The sequence below is a fragment of the Buteo buteo genome, chromosome Z (genome assembly GCF_964188355.1).
Source record: "Buteo buteo chromosome Z, bButBut1.hap1.1, whole genome shotgun sequence".
Taxonomy (NCBI): domain Eukaryota; kingdom Metazoa; phylum Chordata; class Aves; order Accipitriformes; family Accipitridae; genus Buteo; species Buteo buteo.
In genome coordinates, this window is record NC_134204.1 from 36,495,935 (window position 1) to 36,514,879 (window position 18,945).

The window sequence follows — 18,945 nt, forward strand, 5'->3', positions numbered from 1 at the left end:
TATGTACCTGTTTGATAAACAAATCACTTTATTTTATAAAACATATTTGTACACAGGCAAAATACTAAAAATGGGGGGTTATGAGTTAGTAATGGTTTTGCTAGAGAATTTGTAAAACCTTAGCATGTAATGGTCCAAATCTACTTCACAGTCAGTCTGTTTTCCACTTTGTTTAATAGCCTATGGCATAAATTGAAGTTAATTATTTGGGCTGACAAGTAACTCTGCCTTCTGTCTGCTTGCAGAGACTCTCTGAGGCAAAGATGGAGCTGAGAAGAAAAGATCAATCTCTGCGTCAGCTCAATAGACTTCTTACCCAGCTGGAGCAGGACAAGCGTGGACTGAAAGAGAGCATCCGTGATGCAGAGAGTGCCCTCTGCATGGCAGTGAAGTGAGCGCTGGGACCTTGGGGAGATCACTTAAAACGGACAAAAGATCAATTCTTACTTTCATGCACAGGGTTTTAGCCCTGGCTAATGTAATGCTAGAAAACAAAAGTACATCTGTCTCTCTTTGAAATTCAGTGATAGTCTTCTACAAAGAAAACTGTTAGTTCAGTATACTAGATGGTATGTTTTCTGTAGTTATCCCATAATAGTGCTCCAAATTCTGGGTCCTGAAATAGCATGGGCATTTTTATTTGCCAATTATCTTACTGATTTGACAGCATCTCTTTGGCAGATCCTTTACACTCTGTTTATTTGAGAAACAATTGCTTGTTTTCTGTTTCCACGTCATCTTTTTATAGAGAAATACAGTTTATTTATAATAAATACACAAACATCAGCTAGGTGACAGGTCTTGGCTGCCAAAGGGGCTGAAACCCGTTTTGGACCTGGTCTTGTCTATGGAATAGGATAGATCTTTCAGCTGATTTCAGAGAGTTTTGGATTTAGACATAAAACCCACACCTTTTCATACCATAACCTGGAGAGTGGAAGGAAATGTTCAGGGACCAATCTTGAAAAGATTGGTAGTCAAAAGATGTTCCATTGACTTGAATAAGATTATTACTAACCTCTTACAGGTTATATAGTCAGATAAAAAGATAAATCTTTGCAGACTCTCTTATCTATTACTCTTATTGTAGTATGTACTTTCAATATTGTTGGTCTGTGGCTGTTTTAAAAAAAGTTTAATTTAAAATTAAAATTTCTCATTTTACCTGGGATACATTTGCTCTGAAGAACAGTCTCTTAGAAGCTTTAAGGGTTTTATGCACAAGTGAAATAATGTAATTAATATAGTTATCAGTGAAATGTTTAACAAGCTAATTAAAATGAAAAATGTTATTTGGTATGAGTATACTAAACCAGATGTGACCTGAAGAAGGATTTGCTCTGGAAAGCTTGCTGCTTTTTCACCCTGCCCCAGCCTATTTTATGCACTGTAGTAAAGATCATTCCCTGTGACCCTTCTTATATTCATAAAAAGTTATTTTAATGTGAAGTGGTTTTAAAATTCTTTTTATTTCTGTATATAGCAATTGAATATTGACAAAGGAAAAACCTATACCACTTACTGTTCTACCAACTCTTCATAAAAAATGTGGGTTTTTTCCCTTTGGAACATACAAGCAAAGTAAGACTTTACTTTTGTCCAGAAAATCTTATTTTAATACCTCTTCCATAACCTGAGTGATTGTAAGCAATGCTGTATGGGTGTCTTCCAAGTTCTTTCCTAATCTTTTCTACAACTTGAAAGGATAGCAAGATGGCTGGCTCATTCTGAGAATGGCTATCTTGATTTTCTTGCAGTGGTGGCCAGCAGTTCTGTTCCAGTTTCCTCCAAAGTAGGAAGCAATATTAATAAAAGTGTCTGATAGCATTGAACTTGACAGAAATTTAGTAGCCTTTTGGTCATTTCTCTGCTAGATAGAAACTCTCTATCAAACCTTCACCCCAGCTGTAGTGTAAAAGATGATGTAAAGCATGTTCCTCATGCCTGAACTACATTTCTGGATAATAATCCTAACGAATAGTTCTATGATCCAGTTCCAATTTCCCTTACACCTGTAGGAGTTGACAAATATGTGAAATAAAGACTGAATGAAATGTGGATCCTGGCATGTAGGGGTGCAACAGATTCATTTTTAAAAGTTTTTTCCTAGGTGGTATAAACAAATATTACGAGACTTTTATTCTAAGATGTTATTTAAGATAATAAATCAACCACAGTCAGAGGGCTTTCTGTTTACAAAAATAAAAATCTGGGGACCACCTATTAACTTGGATCCAAAATTCCATCTACAGATACTTTCCTTTTTATGATGAACACCCAAGAATATGCAAGGAACAGACTGACTTCTATCTCAGTAACTAACTTAGAAATTAATGGTGTTGAACTAGCTCTCTAGAACTGACTTCACCGAGACAAACAGCAGTCACTACATAAATGCGGCCAACAGAGAAGGTGAACAGCATGTCCTTGTCAATCTAGTCCAAAGAAAGGCAGGATCCTGAAAAGAGAAAAATCTATGTGACAGCTTCACTAGGAGTGTAAAAGCCAATCCTACGTTTCTGGTCACCTTCCTGTATTTGCTGTTAGGATAGTATGACTCAAAAAATGAGGAAGCGGTGGTCATTCCAGGCAGAAGAACGCCATGGTTTTGACTTCCGTTTTAGAAACTGTAAGAGCTCAAACAAAATATTTACATAGCTGACAAGGTAAAAGACAGTCCTGGAATATTAAGGTGTATCAGCTTTTCTGGCATAGATTCCATTTGATTTCCTGTGGTGTTTTGTTGGTCACACTGTCCTGTTCTCCTTAGACATATGGTATTATGCAACTTTAATTCCATTTCTGTCAATGAATCAGGTGAAACCAAGTTTTTTTTATGGCAGCGTAACTGATCAAAGCTGTTTTTCTTACTGAAGCCCTAATTTACAAAAAGGCATGAGAGTACTCTCCAAACTTCTGTTTCATAAAGGTAGGATCCTTGACTGGACTCCTTTTGGAAAAAGACCAGTGGAATGTTCAGGTTTAGAGAAGACAGGAAGACTTATATGCATATAAGTCCATGGTTGTTAGGCCCATATAATTGATGAAAAACAGAATTTGTCAGGTTTTTCCAGTACGAGAATGTAATCTCTTCCTGCTAGTGTCTGGACTCCATTCATCATGCCCTATTTATCCAAGACTGCAGATTTCTTCTCCAAGAACACGGTAGTTGTTCATTGATATGCCTACAAATATAACTAGTTTAATTGCTTATCCACAACAGAAGCATCTTTCAGATGGAGATGTGCCAAATAGTGGTCCATGAACTATTTTTTAGGGCTTGCATTGGAGATATAAAAAGGAGCGATACAAACATAACAGTTCGAGTTATCAACAATTATGTTTAAAGACATGATGCTTATCAAGTAGCAGAAAATGAATTTCTACACCAGTAGAGCGTCAATTCTATTAACTAGTCTGTTTTTTTTTTTTTCTCTTGTAATAGAGACAAAGAATTGATTATTAGTCATATGAAATCTGTGGAAGCCACTCTTCATAAGGTAAGAATTTGAAGTCTGCATTTGTATTTCCAAACACATTGAGGTTTTACCACCACTTATTCTCAGGGAAGGAGGGCAGTAGAAGTCTCCTTAGAGTTTAAGTTTCCACCTTCAGCTTATTTCATCTCCAAAACCTATTCATATTTAGTGAAATAAAAATACAATTTTGTAGTACACAGACTTCTTATTTTTAATATAAAACTTATTACAAAAATCACCTTCCTTCCCTCAATCACTGAGCACTATTTCTGGTTACCAAGTGAAGACTATTGATCATCCAAACAGTTCATAATTGCTGCTGAGTTAACTCTCTCTGCTGAGCAAGGCAGAGGTCATCTGGTGAGGTCACGTGATGGCCATAAGCCATTTGGCTTTGTATATGCTACTTTGAAACACGATAAATAAAATAAGGAAGAGACCGTAAGTATTAACCTGTAATCAAAAACTTTCATGATATTTTTTTAAAAACTTTTTTAAATTGAGTAGTCATTTTAAGTTGTCTCTTTGACTTGTACTATTTTGCCTTGGTATAGTATTCTTAGAAGGTTCAACAAAGCTGTATATATTAATTATCTGGGAGAAAGAGCTGTTCTTAACTGTAGCTCTAGTGGCTGATTGTCTTTATAACTCTTTTTAGTCCAGAGCGACACAGAGCAAAAGAAGTGTTTTTATTACCTTGGAGTGTTCATTTCTCTTATCACATCTTGAATTCCCAGCAACATGGGAATCTATTCCTTATTTTAGTTTCTGTGTCCACTGAAACTGCTGTTAATTTAATGTTCAGATACCTTTTTCAAGTTTCTTTTTCCTTTAATGTTGTGCTGGTTTTGGCTGAGACAGAGTTAATTTTCTTCGTAGTAGCTAGTATAGGGCTATCTTTTGGATTTGTGCTGAAAACAGTGTTGATAATGTGGAGAACTTTTTGTTATTGCTGAGGAGTGCTTTACACAGGGTCAAGGCCTTTTCTGCTTATCACCCCACCCCACCAGTGAGCAGGCTGGGGGTGCACAAGAAGTTGGGAGGGGACACAGCTGGGACAGCTGACCCCAGCTGACCAAAGGGATATTCCAGACCATATGATGTCAAACTCAGCCTATAAAGTTGGGGGAAGAAGAAAGAAGGGGGGATGTTCGAAGTTACAGTGTTTGTCTTCCGAAGTCACTATTACGTGTGATGGGAGTCCTGCTTTCCTGGAGATGGCTGAACATCTGCCTGCCGATGGGAAGTGGTGAATGAATTCATTGTTTTGCTTTGCTTGCGTGTGCGGCTTTTGCTTACCTATTAAACTGTCTTTATCTCAACCCATGAGTTTTCTCACTTTTACTCTTCCAAATCTCTTCCCCATCCCACAGCAGGGAGCGAGAGAGCGGCTGCATGGTGCTTAGTTGTCAGCTGGGGTTAAATCACGACAAATGTTCATAAAAAGTGACAGTACCTAAACCGTGTGTTTTAGCTGCAGCAGACTGTGCTGATAGGTAATGTCTTCCTTTGTGTCTCCATCTTCTTCACACTGGCTTCTTTTAAGCTTGGGAAATCAATGTAATGCAGAAAGTGCTGTAATTTTACAGTAACATGTACATGTAATGTGCTTAGCCTTGAGAATTTATTGTTCTGGATTGCAAGTTTACATTTTGATTCAGAAAGCACTGCTGTATACGCATAAGGATTTAAATGTTTGGGAAAAGGTTATAGGGAAGGTCACATGCTTAGTACTGATTTTCCTGATGCAATGAATGAATCTAGAAACTGCTGTCTTTCTTTGAGAATTTTAGTTACCACATAGGCTTCTTAGTTCATCGTGTACATAGTTGTTAGGCCCAAATAGCTTATTAATGAGTAGAAGAGTAATCTATCCTTTCTGGTTTGTCAGCCTAAGGAATGAGGAAAACATAAGAATTAGAAATGTCAGGATGCTCCTTTCAGAAGGAACTAAAAAGAATTGATTGTAAATCATTCATAATTTGACATATCACTTCTCCTAGAAGAACAAAAGGAAATTATTGATCTTGGCGAAATATCAGAAATGTAAAACTTACATCATAATGGTAGTTAATTATCTAACATTAATGAACATGGCTTATGCGTAAACTATCAAGTTTACACTGTTGTTCTTAAAGGTTTTCTCACACAGTAAAAAATCAGAACATGATGAAGTAGATGAAATACTAGTAAAGGAACCACAAGCCTGTCTTTGCCCTCATAGAAATTCTGGGAACTGCTTTTGTTTTCAAAAAAGGAATCAAAAGAAAATGGATAAAGTTCAGAATCATCTGGAGTTGAACAAGTATTACTCTTAGCTGCAGATATATTTATGGGAGTTTGAAATTGAACATTGTGTTATTTCTACGTTGATGTATTCATGAGCAAATATCCACAAAATTCCACTGCATTGCTTGCAGGATCTGTGTTATCAATGCATAATGCTAAATTTTTGCCTATAGAGCTCAGAGGGATTTTACAGACATCCTTAGTAATCTTAGACTCAGAATAAGACGGTATGCACTGATGTCCATTAAAGCGACCTCATTCTTCTCTACTGTATCACTACAAGAATTCCAGAAGGCAGCAATGTAAGTACTAGATCATCTGCCTTTGGGTATACTTGGGTGTAATATTCAGCAAACAAAGCAAGAAGTAGCAGAGCTGAGGGAGACAATCTCTGTGCATGCTCCTAATACAACTCTAGACAAGGGATCATTTACAACACTGGCTGCTCCCCCTCTGACTGGATGGAAAATCTAGTATCATACATTTGGCTTTGTCAACAGGTGCTTGGGCATGCGCTTGTGCCCAAAATCATTCTTTTAAGACCATTTCAGACCCACCTTTTCAAATCATCGTGAATATTTATGAAGCATAAATGTTGAAGAACTTGAGCATATGCTATGCTGAGAGAGAAAATACTTTTCGCAGCTAGTTCTATATCCTTCATAACCTGCAAGATATTCTTCAGGAGGCTATTTTTCATGTTACCCTGGGTCTTGTCATGTTAGCTATCTTCTTCTGATTCCTGGAGTGGGATCATTGCACAAGAGTTCCTGATACCAGTAAAATAAGAGATCTTTCTTGGTTTTATACCATCTAAATATTGAAGACAAATATCAAAGTGAAAAGTGAATGTTTTACCAAATTTAAAAAAAAACACCAAGGGCAAACAAAGGACCTCAAGAAGATTTTGGTTTGGTTCAGTTTTATTCTTACAATATTAAAGATGACCGAAAGGTAATAGCTGAATTTTTAAAAAATCTAGGTTCGGAAAACAGGTGCATTTTTCTTTTTCTTCCCTAGAATCTATTGGATAGCCTTAAACTAAAAAAGCTAGCAGAGTAGAACAGGTTTAAGCATTGGCTACTTGGAGAACTTGTGTCCATGACTTGACTGATTACTTTAAAAAAAAAACAAAGCCCAATGTAAGATGTAAAATGGTGACAGAAATAAATTAATTTTTGCTGGAATAGTTCTTAGAAGAAATTCCATCTGCTTGAAGTTCAAACATAAAGAGTTTTCTTAAAAAGTCTTTGCATCAAGAGAAAAAGCATTTAAGTAAATGTCTTATTTTAAAACCCATCTGCAGTCCTTTTTTAATGTATGAAAAATAAGTTATTTCTCGAAACACTTTCATCTCAAAAATGTTACTTTAGTTATAAATACACCCTTGTTATACTTGTTGATAAACTGTATTTCATTATTAATTTCTTTAGTACTTCTTAATATCATGTTTGCATAAACAGAGACATTAAATCTGTTCATTTATACACCTAGATTTTTTTAACATGTAGTTAATGACTTACTAGTTATGGTAATCCCATCAGTGTAAGAAATCATTTTACAGTCTCTTTGCTAAAATCTTCAGCCTTACCTTTGTATTGCTTCTCAGTTTGAGTGCTTGTGGTGGGTTAGCCTTGGCCAGCAGCCAGATGCCCACCCAGCCGCTCTCTCACTCCCCCTCAATGGGATAGGGGGACAAAATAGGATGAGAATGCTTGTACACTGAGATATAGACGGGGAGACTGTGTACTACTTACTGTCACAGGTAAAAAAGAGTTGACTTGGGGAAAATTATTTTTATTTATTAAAATAGTTTTGGATAGTGAGAAACAAAGACAAAAAATTACCATCCTCCTGCCTTTTAGGCTCAGCTTCACTCTTGACTCCTCTGCTCATGCCCCGAGGTGCGGGGGCAGGTGAGGGGCAGGGGATTGCAGTCAGTCCGTAACAGCTCCTCTCTGCCGCTCCTTCCTCCTCACGCTGTTTCCCTGCTCCAGTGTGGGCTCTCCATGTGGGCTGCGGTCCTGCGAGAATATCTGCTCCAGCGTGGGCCCTCCATGGACTTCAGTTCCTTCAGGAACCATCCACCTGCTCCAGTGTGGGGTCCTCCATGGGCTGCAGCGTGGACATGTGCTCCAGCATGGTCCTCTCCGTGAGCTGCAGGGACATGCCTCACCCAGTGCCTCAAGCGCTTCCCCCACCTGCCCACCCCCTGCTTCTTCTGTGACTTTGGTGTTCGCAGGGCTGTTTCTCACTCTTTTTCTTCCCTCTTCCTCTGCCTGTGTGGTGGGTTTTGCCCTTTCTTAAATACATTTTCACAGAGGGGCCACCAGCTTGGCTGCAGGGCTCAGCTGTGCCCTGCAGTGGGTCGGTCGGAGCCGGCTGGAACCGGCTGTGTCCGGCCCGGGGCAGCCCCGGCCTCTCCTCACAGAGGCCGCCCTGCAGCCCCCGCTGCCAGCACCTGGGCACTGCACCTGGTACAGTGCTGCAACTGTGTCAGCCTCCCTAAATCCCTGTTCTCTGAACTCTGCCTGTGCAAAACACCGCCATGGGAAGTCATCCCGGTGAGTCAGCCTGTACAGAGACAGAAAATTGTTTCTGTTTCCCCATGTACTCTTAACTATTAAAGTCTTGACAAGCTTTATGAGCTGGCAGAGTTTTCAGCCTGTCCCAGCCCTGGCTGCATAGGATTTGGCAATTTTAACAGGTTAATAAAATACCTTGTCTTCACAAGCTTAGGCTGTTACCCACTACCCTGTGGCGCTGATGAGCTGTGATAATGAGTCAGTAAAAACAAAAAAACCCAAACTCCCTAAAAAAATCTTTTTCCCAATACTGGTTAGCAAACCACTCATTCTGACATTTCAGGACAGCTCAGGGGTCAAAGTACCTATCCAGTGTGCTCCTTTCCTTTTGGTACTCAGTCACAAAAAATTCTTTTTCATCCACTTCTGTAATGCACTTCATTTCTGCTGATGGAAAGGTTCATATGCCAGTTGGCAGAACAGCTTCCATGCAGACCCGTCAGCGGTTGTGCCTTGAAATCCTTCCACCATTGTGTTTCATTGTCTCACTGCTGCTCCCCTTCTACCCCTGTTGTCTTCTCCAAAATGTCCCTAAACTGGTTATGCATGAGTTTTGGGCCCCACAGTTCTATCAGCTGAAAAAAATCTGAACGCTATGATCCATCCTGTTATATACTTGTAAAATGCAAAGACAGAATTATCTTCATGATATTTATGATAATGATGTTTTTAATACAGGACAAAGAGACAGTTGGAGATGGGGTGGGACCACTGAAGACTTGAGAATGAGTAACGTCATAGCATTAAATTGCTATTTCTGCTATGGTCCATAGCAGTAAAATGCACTTCCTTATGATGGTTGTTTCATGGCCTGTAAGAAATTTATTTACAATAGGTTTAAGTCCATATACAAGTGACTACATCAGTAAACACACTCAGTGTTAAGTAGCATTAATTGTTAGTTTCAGCCAGAAATGACAAATTGATCAGGCCTTGAAAAAACAGAACAGTTATGAGGTTTAAGTTAGCTGCCAAAATCAAATTTCAATACTTTTAGGTGTACTGATCAGCCACATTCTCTGAGTTGACTGGGATCTGTAGTCTATCATATTATTTAGTTATCTCAGTAATGATTTAAAAGCTCTGGTTTTAGAGATCTCGACTTGAATTTTTTTCCCTAGTCTAATGTAACTCCCCAAGCTGGTTCTTCTGTATGTTTAGACATGTTAACAGAGTGAAGCCCTTGTGTGTGTGTGCTCAGGATCTGTTCATCTCTGTGGTCCTTGGTTGTTCTAAACCAGTCCTATCGCAAGCCTGTTGAAACAGTGGGTATGTGTACATGCAATAAAATCACAGAAAATCCAATTAGAATATTGAAATTCTAAACGACTGTTGTAAGAAGTTTACAGTAGGAAACAAGCTATTACTTCTCTGTGATTAAAAAAAATATGCAATAAAAAGATTACTTTTCTTCCTTCTCTATCTCAAATTGGCACCTCTTCATTTCAATGTTTTATGAATGACTTTTGTTTCCCCCTCCAGTAATCTGACTTTCTTGATCCTTGTTCCTAAAGATCAGTTGTGCAGGACATACAGGTGTTAGCACAGCTGGCTTGCTGATGACAACTCTGTCCATATAGCTGTCTAGTGTGTCATCACTCATACTGTTCAGTGTCATTCTGACCTAGCCAAGCTAAAAATGGTACTCCAGCTCAAGAGGGATTTAAAAACCTTGACAAACTAAAGATAAGACATTGCCGAATGTCATAGCCATGTACTTAACTGTTTTCAGTTTAGATGTATCTAAATAACTAATTTCAGGGTGCATTTATCTTCTTTGTCTTTTGGGTTTTTTGGTGTTTTGGGTTTTGTTTTTTTTTTTTTTAAAGCCTGAATACTTTTGTGCAGTTTGCCTTCAGTAAGGAAAAATCCTTGTTTGGAGAATTGTGGAATTACTGAATACATTAACTTATTTTCTTCAGACATAGGTTCATTTTCAGCCCAAGGTCACTGAAATCCATTCATAGGGGATGTATTATAGTGCACATCCTGCAACTACAACAAAGCTTAGGTGCAGTGGTCAATGCTGCAAAAAACAACTCTGGATCAAATTAGCATCTTATTCAACAGAATGTGTAGTGTGTGTGTGTAGTAATATGAGAAAGCATGAATTAAACTTACAGGTAAGCCTGGGATGGTATTCTACTCAGAAGATTAATTTCCAGAATCTTGACTAGTCTTTGAGGAAAAAAAAAAGAAGAAAAAGCCAAGCATACCCAAAACATCAGTTTTATGACATACATGTCTCCTTACACAAATGCTGTATGCAGTAATTAGTGTTCAAAAGAACATTCAAAACAACCTATGAAATGGCTTGTACTGCAATTAAATACAGATTTGCATGGCAGTAATCAAAAAGGATAGTCACTAAATCTGTATGCCGATACAGAAATTTTTAGTAGATTTGCAATTAAGTGGAATATTTGGTATACCTAATTACACTCGTGTATGGCAACCTACAGCAGGGTATGTGGAAATGCTACTTAAAACATCCACTATCAACACAAGTCAGACCCTTGGGTTTGAGGATGTATTCCTTCTTTTAATGAAAAAGTATGCAACAATCTGCTGGCCTTTAATAGAGTACTTAAACCTAACTGTGATGGCTGTATAACAACTATCCATTTAACAGTATCATGCAGCTCTTTTTCCCTTTCCCTCCTATGAGGCAGTATTTTGTCTAAGCAAGGTAAGTTGTGATTTGGTGTAGTTTGGTTTGGCCTTCGGGGGGGCGGGGTGTGGGGACAGGGGGAGCGCAGGAAGAATTTGAGGGTTTTTTTTTGCAGTTCAGTTGACTGGTTTGGTTCCCAACATCATTCCTCACCTGTTTGGCTCTCTAATTCTGGCTATGGTTTTCTAGTGCTCAGGTGTTTGATTTAAGGTGCCTTCAGTTTAAACAATGTAATCTCGTCACAGGCAGTCTCTCTACTTCTGGAGTGATCCTTGATTGCTAAAGCATCTTGATGGAAAAATATTGTCTCTGTGATTATATAGGCCCTCATTCAGTAAGATGAATATGTGCTTTTTAAGTGGTTTCCTTATTTTCAGGGCAGACTCAGTCTCTGGTGTTTATGAGCAACTATTAACAGATTGTCTCTTGGATCTGACAGGGTACTGTGGTATATAGTTCTTTGGGTCACATATGCCAAATCCTTCAGCAAATCTTTTGGGGTCTGTATTCCCTTAAAGGTCTAATACTTCAGGTGTGATCTTCTAGAGAGCCTGTACTCAGGAATGACAGTACATGGATTATATCTTTAGAAAGATCATCTGGATTGGCAATTTACGTGAAGAACTACTGTTATCAACTCTATTCAGTACTATTGTTGGTGCAACCTCCTTCATGTATATTCACTTGTATTTTTTAGTATAGACTAAGAGAACATCAACAGTTCATAACTAAACATTAAAAAATTAGGAAGTGTTCATGAAGGTTTAATTCTGTCCACCATTGTATATACTTTTTTTGTTATTCTCCTTAGTTCCGTGATCATTTGTGCCACTGTAACAAAGACTTGCCCATTCAAATGAGTTACTATATAACTTATTTCTGTTAAAGTGCTTCTTATCAAAGAAGGCAAAGGACCACATGCAGTAGATGTGCATGTCCTTGATTTGTGCAGTATGGCCTCCATTCTACATGCTGCCCTGGAGGTACGGACATTATGCAGCTAAATCAGCCACATATTTACAAGACTGCGGTTAAGACTAAGATGCAGTTTGCATTCAAACGGCCTCCTTCTATTTTAAAAAGTTCTAAAAACATTTTTGTTAATTATATGTCACATGCAGAACACATAATGGTGTAGTAGAAACCATTTGCTTGCACTCTTTTAGAATGATTTGCATAACATATTTGTAGCTTCTGTTATCTCAGCAATATGGTCATCTCAAAGTCAAGCAGACTAAATCACTGTTTGCCATTCACTTATCACCAAAACACTGCATCATTGTGGGTTTTGTTCCACTGTTTAAATTGCAGATGATATGCTATTAAAAATAGTAGTAGGAAATGAAAGTAAAATAAGCCCAAAGTCTTTTAATTTCCAGGTACTGTTTTTTATGTAGAACTGGTGAACTTTGAACTTACAAAAGGTTCTCCTGTATAGCTTACATAGTGAAGTTTATATCCATAAATAATCTTACTTTCTTTTCACCATAAGAAAGCATTGAATTAGGCCCAAAATAAGCAACTAAAATCTCAGGTTTGTTGTACCAGTCAGACAGTAACCAGGCAAAGAGCAAAGAATTATGGAGGGGTAAGCACATCTTAATACCACTTACAACTTGCTACCATTTAGTACCATGTCTCTGTTGGTGTAACTGGACATACCAGCTCAAACTGTGCAGAGAGAAAACAAACAAGTGAGCACAGAAGTGGACTGTAAATAAAATTATCCCTGATCAGCTGAGAATTTTTAACATCATTTTTGGACATGTGGAATTAGCCCATCAAATTCTACACCTTGGTTCAGTCAATAATGTAACTTCAGTTTATTATTCAGTTTCAGCTTTGATCTGAATTCATCAGTACTTTATTGATTTTAAATTGAGTAGCTATAGGGTTGTCTTCTGTGTTGCTCTCTTAATTAATTAAAAAGTTAAACACTGTCATAAGTCACTGTGCTCCTTTGTTTTAAAATGGTTTGAGTGTTGTAATAGAGTTGTGTGGATCTGTTTGTGATTTTGCCTGGTGTCAGCCAGTATTTACGTAACGCTAAACTGAAAAATCTAATGATCATACTTAGCGGCCCACTGTCGCAGTACTTACCCTGCTCCATATAAAATCAGTCTTGCAATTTTTCATGGTCTCAGCCAAAATTATGCTTACTGAAATGAGAAATAGCCAAAATCTTCACTAGCATTGGCTATAGATAGATCTATTTATTTTTTCTCTATATTAATTTTTGAGTATAGGGAAGTGGAACTGGTTTCAGACATTTTTACTCATTGCAGTAAGCCTGATTAGCTGATTAGGTTTTTTCGATTATAGCATTAGGTCTCTAGCCTAAGGAGACCTCTCAGGTAGAATAGTCTTCCTTTGGAATTCATGTTGAGAAAAAAAAAAAGTGTCATTAAATACAAAAAAGCTCTGGAACTTGTATCATAAAGCTTAACTGCATAGGATGGTTTTCTTCTCTGTCAAGCTGCCAAAAAAAAAAAAAAAAAGTTTTTTTTTTTTTAATTAAAATTACCAGCTTTACCTTTACCTTTGCCTGATATTTCTGTAATGTAAATGTATGTGAGTACTGTGCTTACTTCCTTAGATGATCAGGAAATAATCACGGTCTCCAAACTCCTATCATTGTCTTTCTGGATCTGAAAAAGCAAATAGCCAGGAAGTGATGAAATTAGTTCTTAACTAAGATTTCATATAGGCACGGCCTATTTAGCATGATTCCATGCAGTTATGGCCATTATAGCTTTCCATTCCTCGAATAGGTAGTCAGCTTGAAGACTGGTTTCACTTTTAGTGAAAAAATGTAATGATATTTGTATAGTATATCAGTCTTTTGTTCTTATAATTTTTCCCAAATCCCTGTGAGTACTTTTCAAAGGAAAACTCTAGCTTCATTTTCTGTTTCTCAGTATGCATGTTGATAATGAGATTCACTCTTTACGATCTAAGTATTTACAAACACAAAAAGTTTTGGGTTTGTTTTTTTTAGTTGTGAATTTTCATATTAAATATACTCTTTAAGGAGCTAATATGTACTTTTCTGTTGTAGTGGTACTAATGGCATATGTTTACACAATTCAGCCATTTTAAAAAATGGCTTTTATATTTTATTGTTCAGTGAGTGTCAGGCCCCAATACTGAAATGGAGAGTTTGAAACTAATAGGGTTAAAAGGACTTCCACTGTCTGTATTGTGTGTGTATTATACCTACATTGCTTATACATTGTTTTTTTCCCCCTAGTATTAGCAATCTGCTTTTGTACTTTGACATAGGGATTTCCCTTGTGAATTTTGTCACAGAAAAAAGAGAATCATCAATATCGCAGTTAAACTTGACTTTCAAAGCTAATAGTATCTCATTTGGGGACTGAAATTTAATAAATTTTCTTTGATTCTGGGTGAGTTTTTAAACATCAAACAATGAATTGGCCAGGGTGCAGTAAAATATTTAGATCTATTGACTACGGTTCAGAAGGGTAGAAGGCAAAACACTGGTGGTTTGATGTTGATAAATTCTTAGTACCTTAATCCACATTAATGTTTTCTTTTATCTGTGTGAATATTGGCAGCAAAGACACTGAAAAGTTGGGGTATATAAGCTATAAAAATGTAAATCAAGTGTATGTATGTGTGTGTATGTGTATATATATATATATATGTATATTTAAAGTAATGCATTTTGTTATATTCAGCAAGGTTAACATCTGACCGGAATTACACATGCTGACAGAACACTCTAGAGAGTATGTTTGTTCCACAGGACTGTATATCCTGAACCTAGTGCACTATGTGTGCAAAAAACGTGTAGAGGACCTTTCCTGTTATAAAAATTGCATCATAGTGCATATGTTTGGCAGCCACAGGTATTGACAGGAATTCTTTAGGTCAACTTGGGAAATGTAGGGCTCCCTATTCCCACAGAATAGAGCAACAAATAAAATAAAATCTTTTCTTCTTTGTATCAGTAGATTTACACATGCATACTTCTTTCAGTCAGAGCAGATTTCAAAGGCTGTGCTATTATTTGAAATATGTTCACTCCTGAGCAACATTTTACAAAAAATAATTTTGTAAGTGGTTACAAAAAAGTAATTGGGATTTAAAATGAATGGACATGTTTTAATTCATGTTTGGTGAGTTCTTTTGGGCAAGGGAGGCTCTAAGAAAAACTGAAATTTATTTTAAAGAGTATTTAGTAAATGGTGTATCTATTGATTTATATGTATTTAGTATATATTTAGCATATGTTTTAGTATCAGACTGTTCATTGTTGTTAAAGACAGTAAATTATTTTTGCAGTACTAGCTATTGCTACTTAACAGACTATGCCAAATGAATGTATTTCATCTATTCATTTGTAGTAACATATATTTGTATGTGTGACTATCCATCTGTATTAGAATCTAACCTGACTACTGGGACCTCGTGGAGGTGGACATGATAATTTTTGTATTAAATAGAATGAAAAATGGGTGTGCAGCAGCACATGGTATCTGAATGTAAGTGATGTGTCCATGGAAGTTCTGTGATAAATACATGTAATTTCACAGCCGTGCTGATAGACTAATTACATGTTTTAATATGTGGAAAAATGTTGCATTTTAAATAATGATAACAATATTTGTCTCGTGTGCAACACTAGTAAGTCTGGCTGTGTTTAAAGACAAAAGCGTTAATCACTTTACGTTGCTGAGTGTTTTACCTATGCGTTTGTACTACTCCGAAGGCACGCGAGTTTTTAAATTAAAACCAGTTTCTCGCTTAGTCAGCAGGTGGCACTGTGACACCAATGGCCTTTGGTGATGGTTGTGGCCGTATGTAGAAATGGCATTGCTACTGCTTGGGGGTTTTGTTTCATCCTTTCTTTTCAGACTGCCTGCAAAACTAACTAAATATCAAACTGTCTGAATTTTGTGCAAATTGTAGCATTTCCCACTCCAACTTGGCATAGTTAGAAACTGTATAAAAGTCGATTAATACCAATTAGTGCATTATTTCTTACAGTGAGTCCACAATAAGAAATCTCATAGAAGGTTTGGGGTTTTTCTCTCCTTCTGTTAATTGCAGAGCTACAGGTTGGTTTATTTTGCTTTGTTTGAGGATTATTCATTTTAATCTGGGGTTTAACAGAATTGATATTAAATGAACCTTATTGTGGATGACTGATACGATCTCCCTACAGTAGACAGAACTCTCATGCCAGCTTCTTGTTTGTATGATCACATGAACTTTTTAATTTCATAGCTGATGTTTGTTTGAGTCAGAAGTACAATTACTATTTCTTTTCTTACGAGGTTTTTGCAGAGGACAGACCTGTGAAATGTATATACCAGGTGGGCTTGTGAGCCCTTAGTGTCTCTTCTTTCCTTCTCATTTCAGACCAGGGGAAGATGCTTTTTCTTCTTAACATTCTCTCCCAGCACTCTGAATTAGAGATTTATTTGCAACGAAAAATCAATTAGTCCTAAATTTATTCATGGATTTCAGGTCCAGCGATCAATGCAAGTCCACTCAGTGGGCTCAAGGGGACCCAGTTCATCCCAGTTAATGTGTCTGAAGGGGAATTACCATTGATGCTGTTTTTTTCCCTTTAGGTCAGAGATCAGACCTTGCTGTCACGGACTGCGGCAACCAGGAATGACTTCACCCTGCAGCTACCCAAACTGCACCTAGAGACCTTTGCAGTGGAAAGGCTGAAGGGCAGGCCAGAGGTTGTAGCATTTCAGGTTAGAGTCTAAAATAATCCTGTTTCTTTTTTTCCTTTTTTGCATCTGAGATAGAACAAGAAGCTAGACTGCTCTGAATGTGTGGAGAACAAAAAGCTTCAAAACTATTGCAGTCAAGAGTTGAAAAAGAAATAATTTCCATATATAATCTTGAATACAATATTTCAGAGATGATATGAACTTTTAATTTTGCAGTTACAATGCTAAATAACTGATGGGAATATGACCATGAAAAAATGCAAATGTTGTATTTGAAAATTAATATCACTCTATCCCACCCTTCCTTTCCTCCCCCCCCCCCCCCTTAATTTAAGCAAGACAAATAAAATAGGGGGGGGGGGGGAATTATTTTTATGCTGCTTCTTGGTCAGTATCAGATTTTTCCATATTACAGTTTTAGAAGTAATAGTTACTTTTGAGCATTCCTAATTTAAAAGAAACTGCTATTTGGAATACTTAAATATAGAAGCTATTTGTTTGTGTAGGTTTAAGACTTGTATGTTTCAAAATACTATTTTCATTAGGAGGAAACAATGGGGAAAAAAGAAAAGTGAACTGAAAATGTACATATTTTGAGCTCTGAAAATGGATTCTATGCAATGCCTCCTTATTGTTTTTAAGTTTGTTACATCTTTTTGTACACAAACTGTCCCTTAGTCTTTATAGCTGTGCAGGATGACTTCATTCTCATGATACTTTATTGCTAAAGGCAGAACATTTTGTTTTTGCAATGAGGGAACGAAAGGCAGAGTGAGTACGTATACTTCTTTCATTGTGCTCTTCTGTGTGAATCAGAGAGAGGAAAGCTAGTCATGTAAAGTGCAAGGAAGACAGACAATACAAGTATTGCATAATGTGTGTACATTTCTGTAGTAATCCTTTTTAATTTATTGTAGATTTTCTGTTCTAGATGCAGTATATAGTTGCAGGAACAGGGTCACAAAACCAAACATTCGAGAAAGGCAGATTCTAAGCTGGACGTTTCTCACTGTGGCCCTCTTGCATGCATGTGACAACATGATAAAGATTTAAATTATGTGGGTATTATTGTGTTTCCATAATAAAGTAGTAATGCGTAACACCTTGAGATTCCCATGAACTTTAATTAATGCAGCTGTATGTCTATAGCAGAGGGTAGAGTTGCAATTGTTTCCCCAGTACAGTGATGATCACTTTTAAGGCTGTGCAAAAGGTTCCACAGGTGGCATGTTTTCAAAGACGCTGTCATGGAAATCACCAGCTTTTAAATACTGCTTTTCTAAATTGGTGGCCCATTCAGTGATAGCTGCCTTTTTTTCTGTCCCATCCCAACTCCCATTCTTTTTTACCCTAAGAACGATTGTAGAAGCATTTGCAAGACAGCCTATTCCTTCTTCCTTTCTAAGAAGACAAAGAGAAACAGAAGTGTAACAAGTTGCATTTCATATTTGTACAGAGTGCTTGTGGTATAACTAACACATAGTAATGTATGCACTGGGTAGCTTACTGGTGGTGCAGTATTGTAAACATACTTTTTGTTCACCTTACAGCTCCAGTTACACGTGGTTACTTTGTATGTACACAAACAGCATCAGTGATTCACAGTCCATCTCAGTGTGCAGTTCCTTTTTGCCTTTCCTTTCCCCTCTCCTCTCTTCATCTCTAGTTACATAGTGCCTGTTTGATAACTTTCTTAGTACATTACAGAAATTTTATTATAAAATTTCCCTGTTATAGCTGGAAGTCAGCTAATTGATTTTAATTTCACTGTATGTGAAACTATATTAAGGACAATCCTGCAATCTTGAATGAGGTAAGCAGTTAGTAATCACTTTATGGACACTTCTTATTAAAACCAGTGGCACTGTTTGCATGCCTGGTGTCTATAACCACTACTACTACATATATTTTATAGTTACTCTGTGACAAGTACATTTCAGTTGAAGGCCTTATTATCTGCAACTGTTAGACATAATGAGGTTTTTTCTAAGTCTGAATGTATTGATATTTGATGGTTTCTTTTAAAAAATTGCATAAAAATTAAGATCCTAAATTAGGCAGTGTTAGAGGGATGAAGCACTGGCTATCAGAACTGTTGAGTACTCACAGAAGATTGCATTATTTTATTTATATTATTCATGCATCTAGTTCATAGTAGGTGGCTGGAATCAGTAATTAATAATTTTATATCCGTTAGTTCAGCGTGT

At 37.1% G+C, this 18,945-nt stretch overlaps 1 protein-coding gene across 7 annotated transcripts in view; it reads left to right on the plus strand.

The window, feature by feature from the left end:
* CCDC171 (coiled-coil domain containing 171) overlaps positions 1–18,945 on the plus strand; it is a 157,624-nt gene that overhangs the window by 93,982 nt on the left and 44,697 nt on the right. For all 7 annotated transcript variants that reach the window (XM_075021403.1, XM_075021409.1, XM_075021400.1 and 4 more), the window contains 3 exons: positions 246–391; positions 3,446–3,500; positions 16,628–16,759. In XM_075021403.1, coding sequence (XP_074877504.1) covers positions 246–391; positions 3,446–3,500; positions 16,628–16,759 — 333 coding nt within the window. The remainder of the gene's footprint in view (positions 1–245; positions 392–3,445; positions 3,501–16,627; positions 16,760–18,945) is intronic.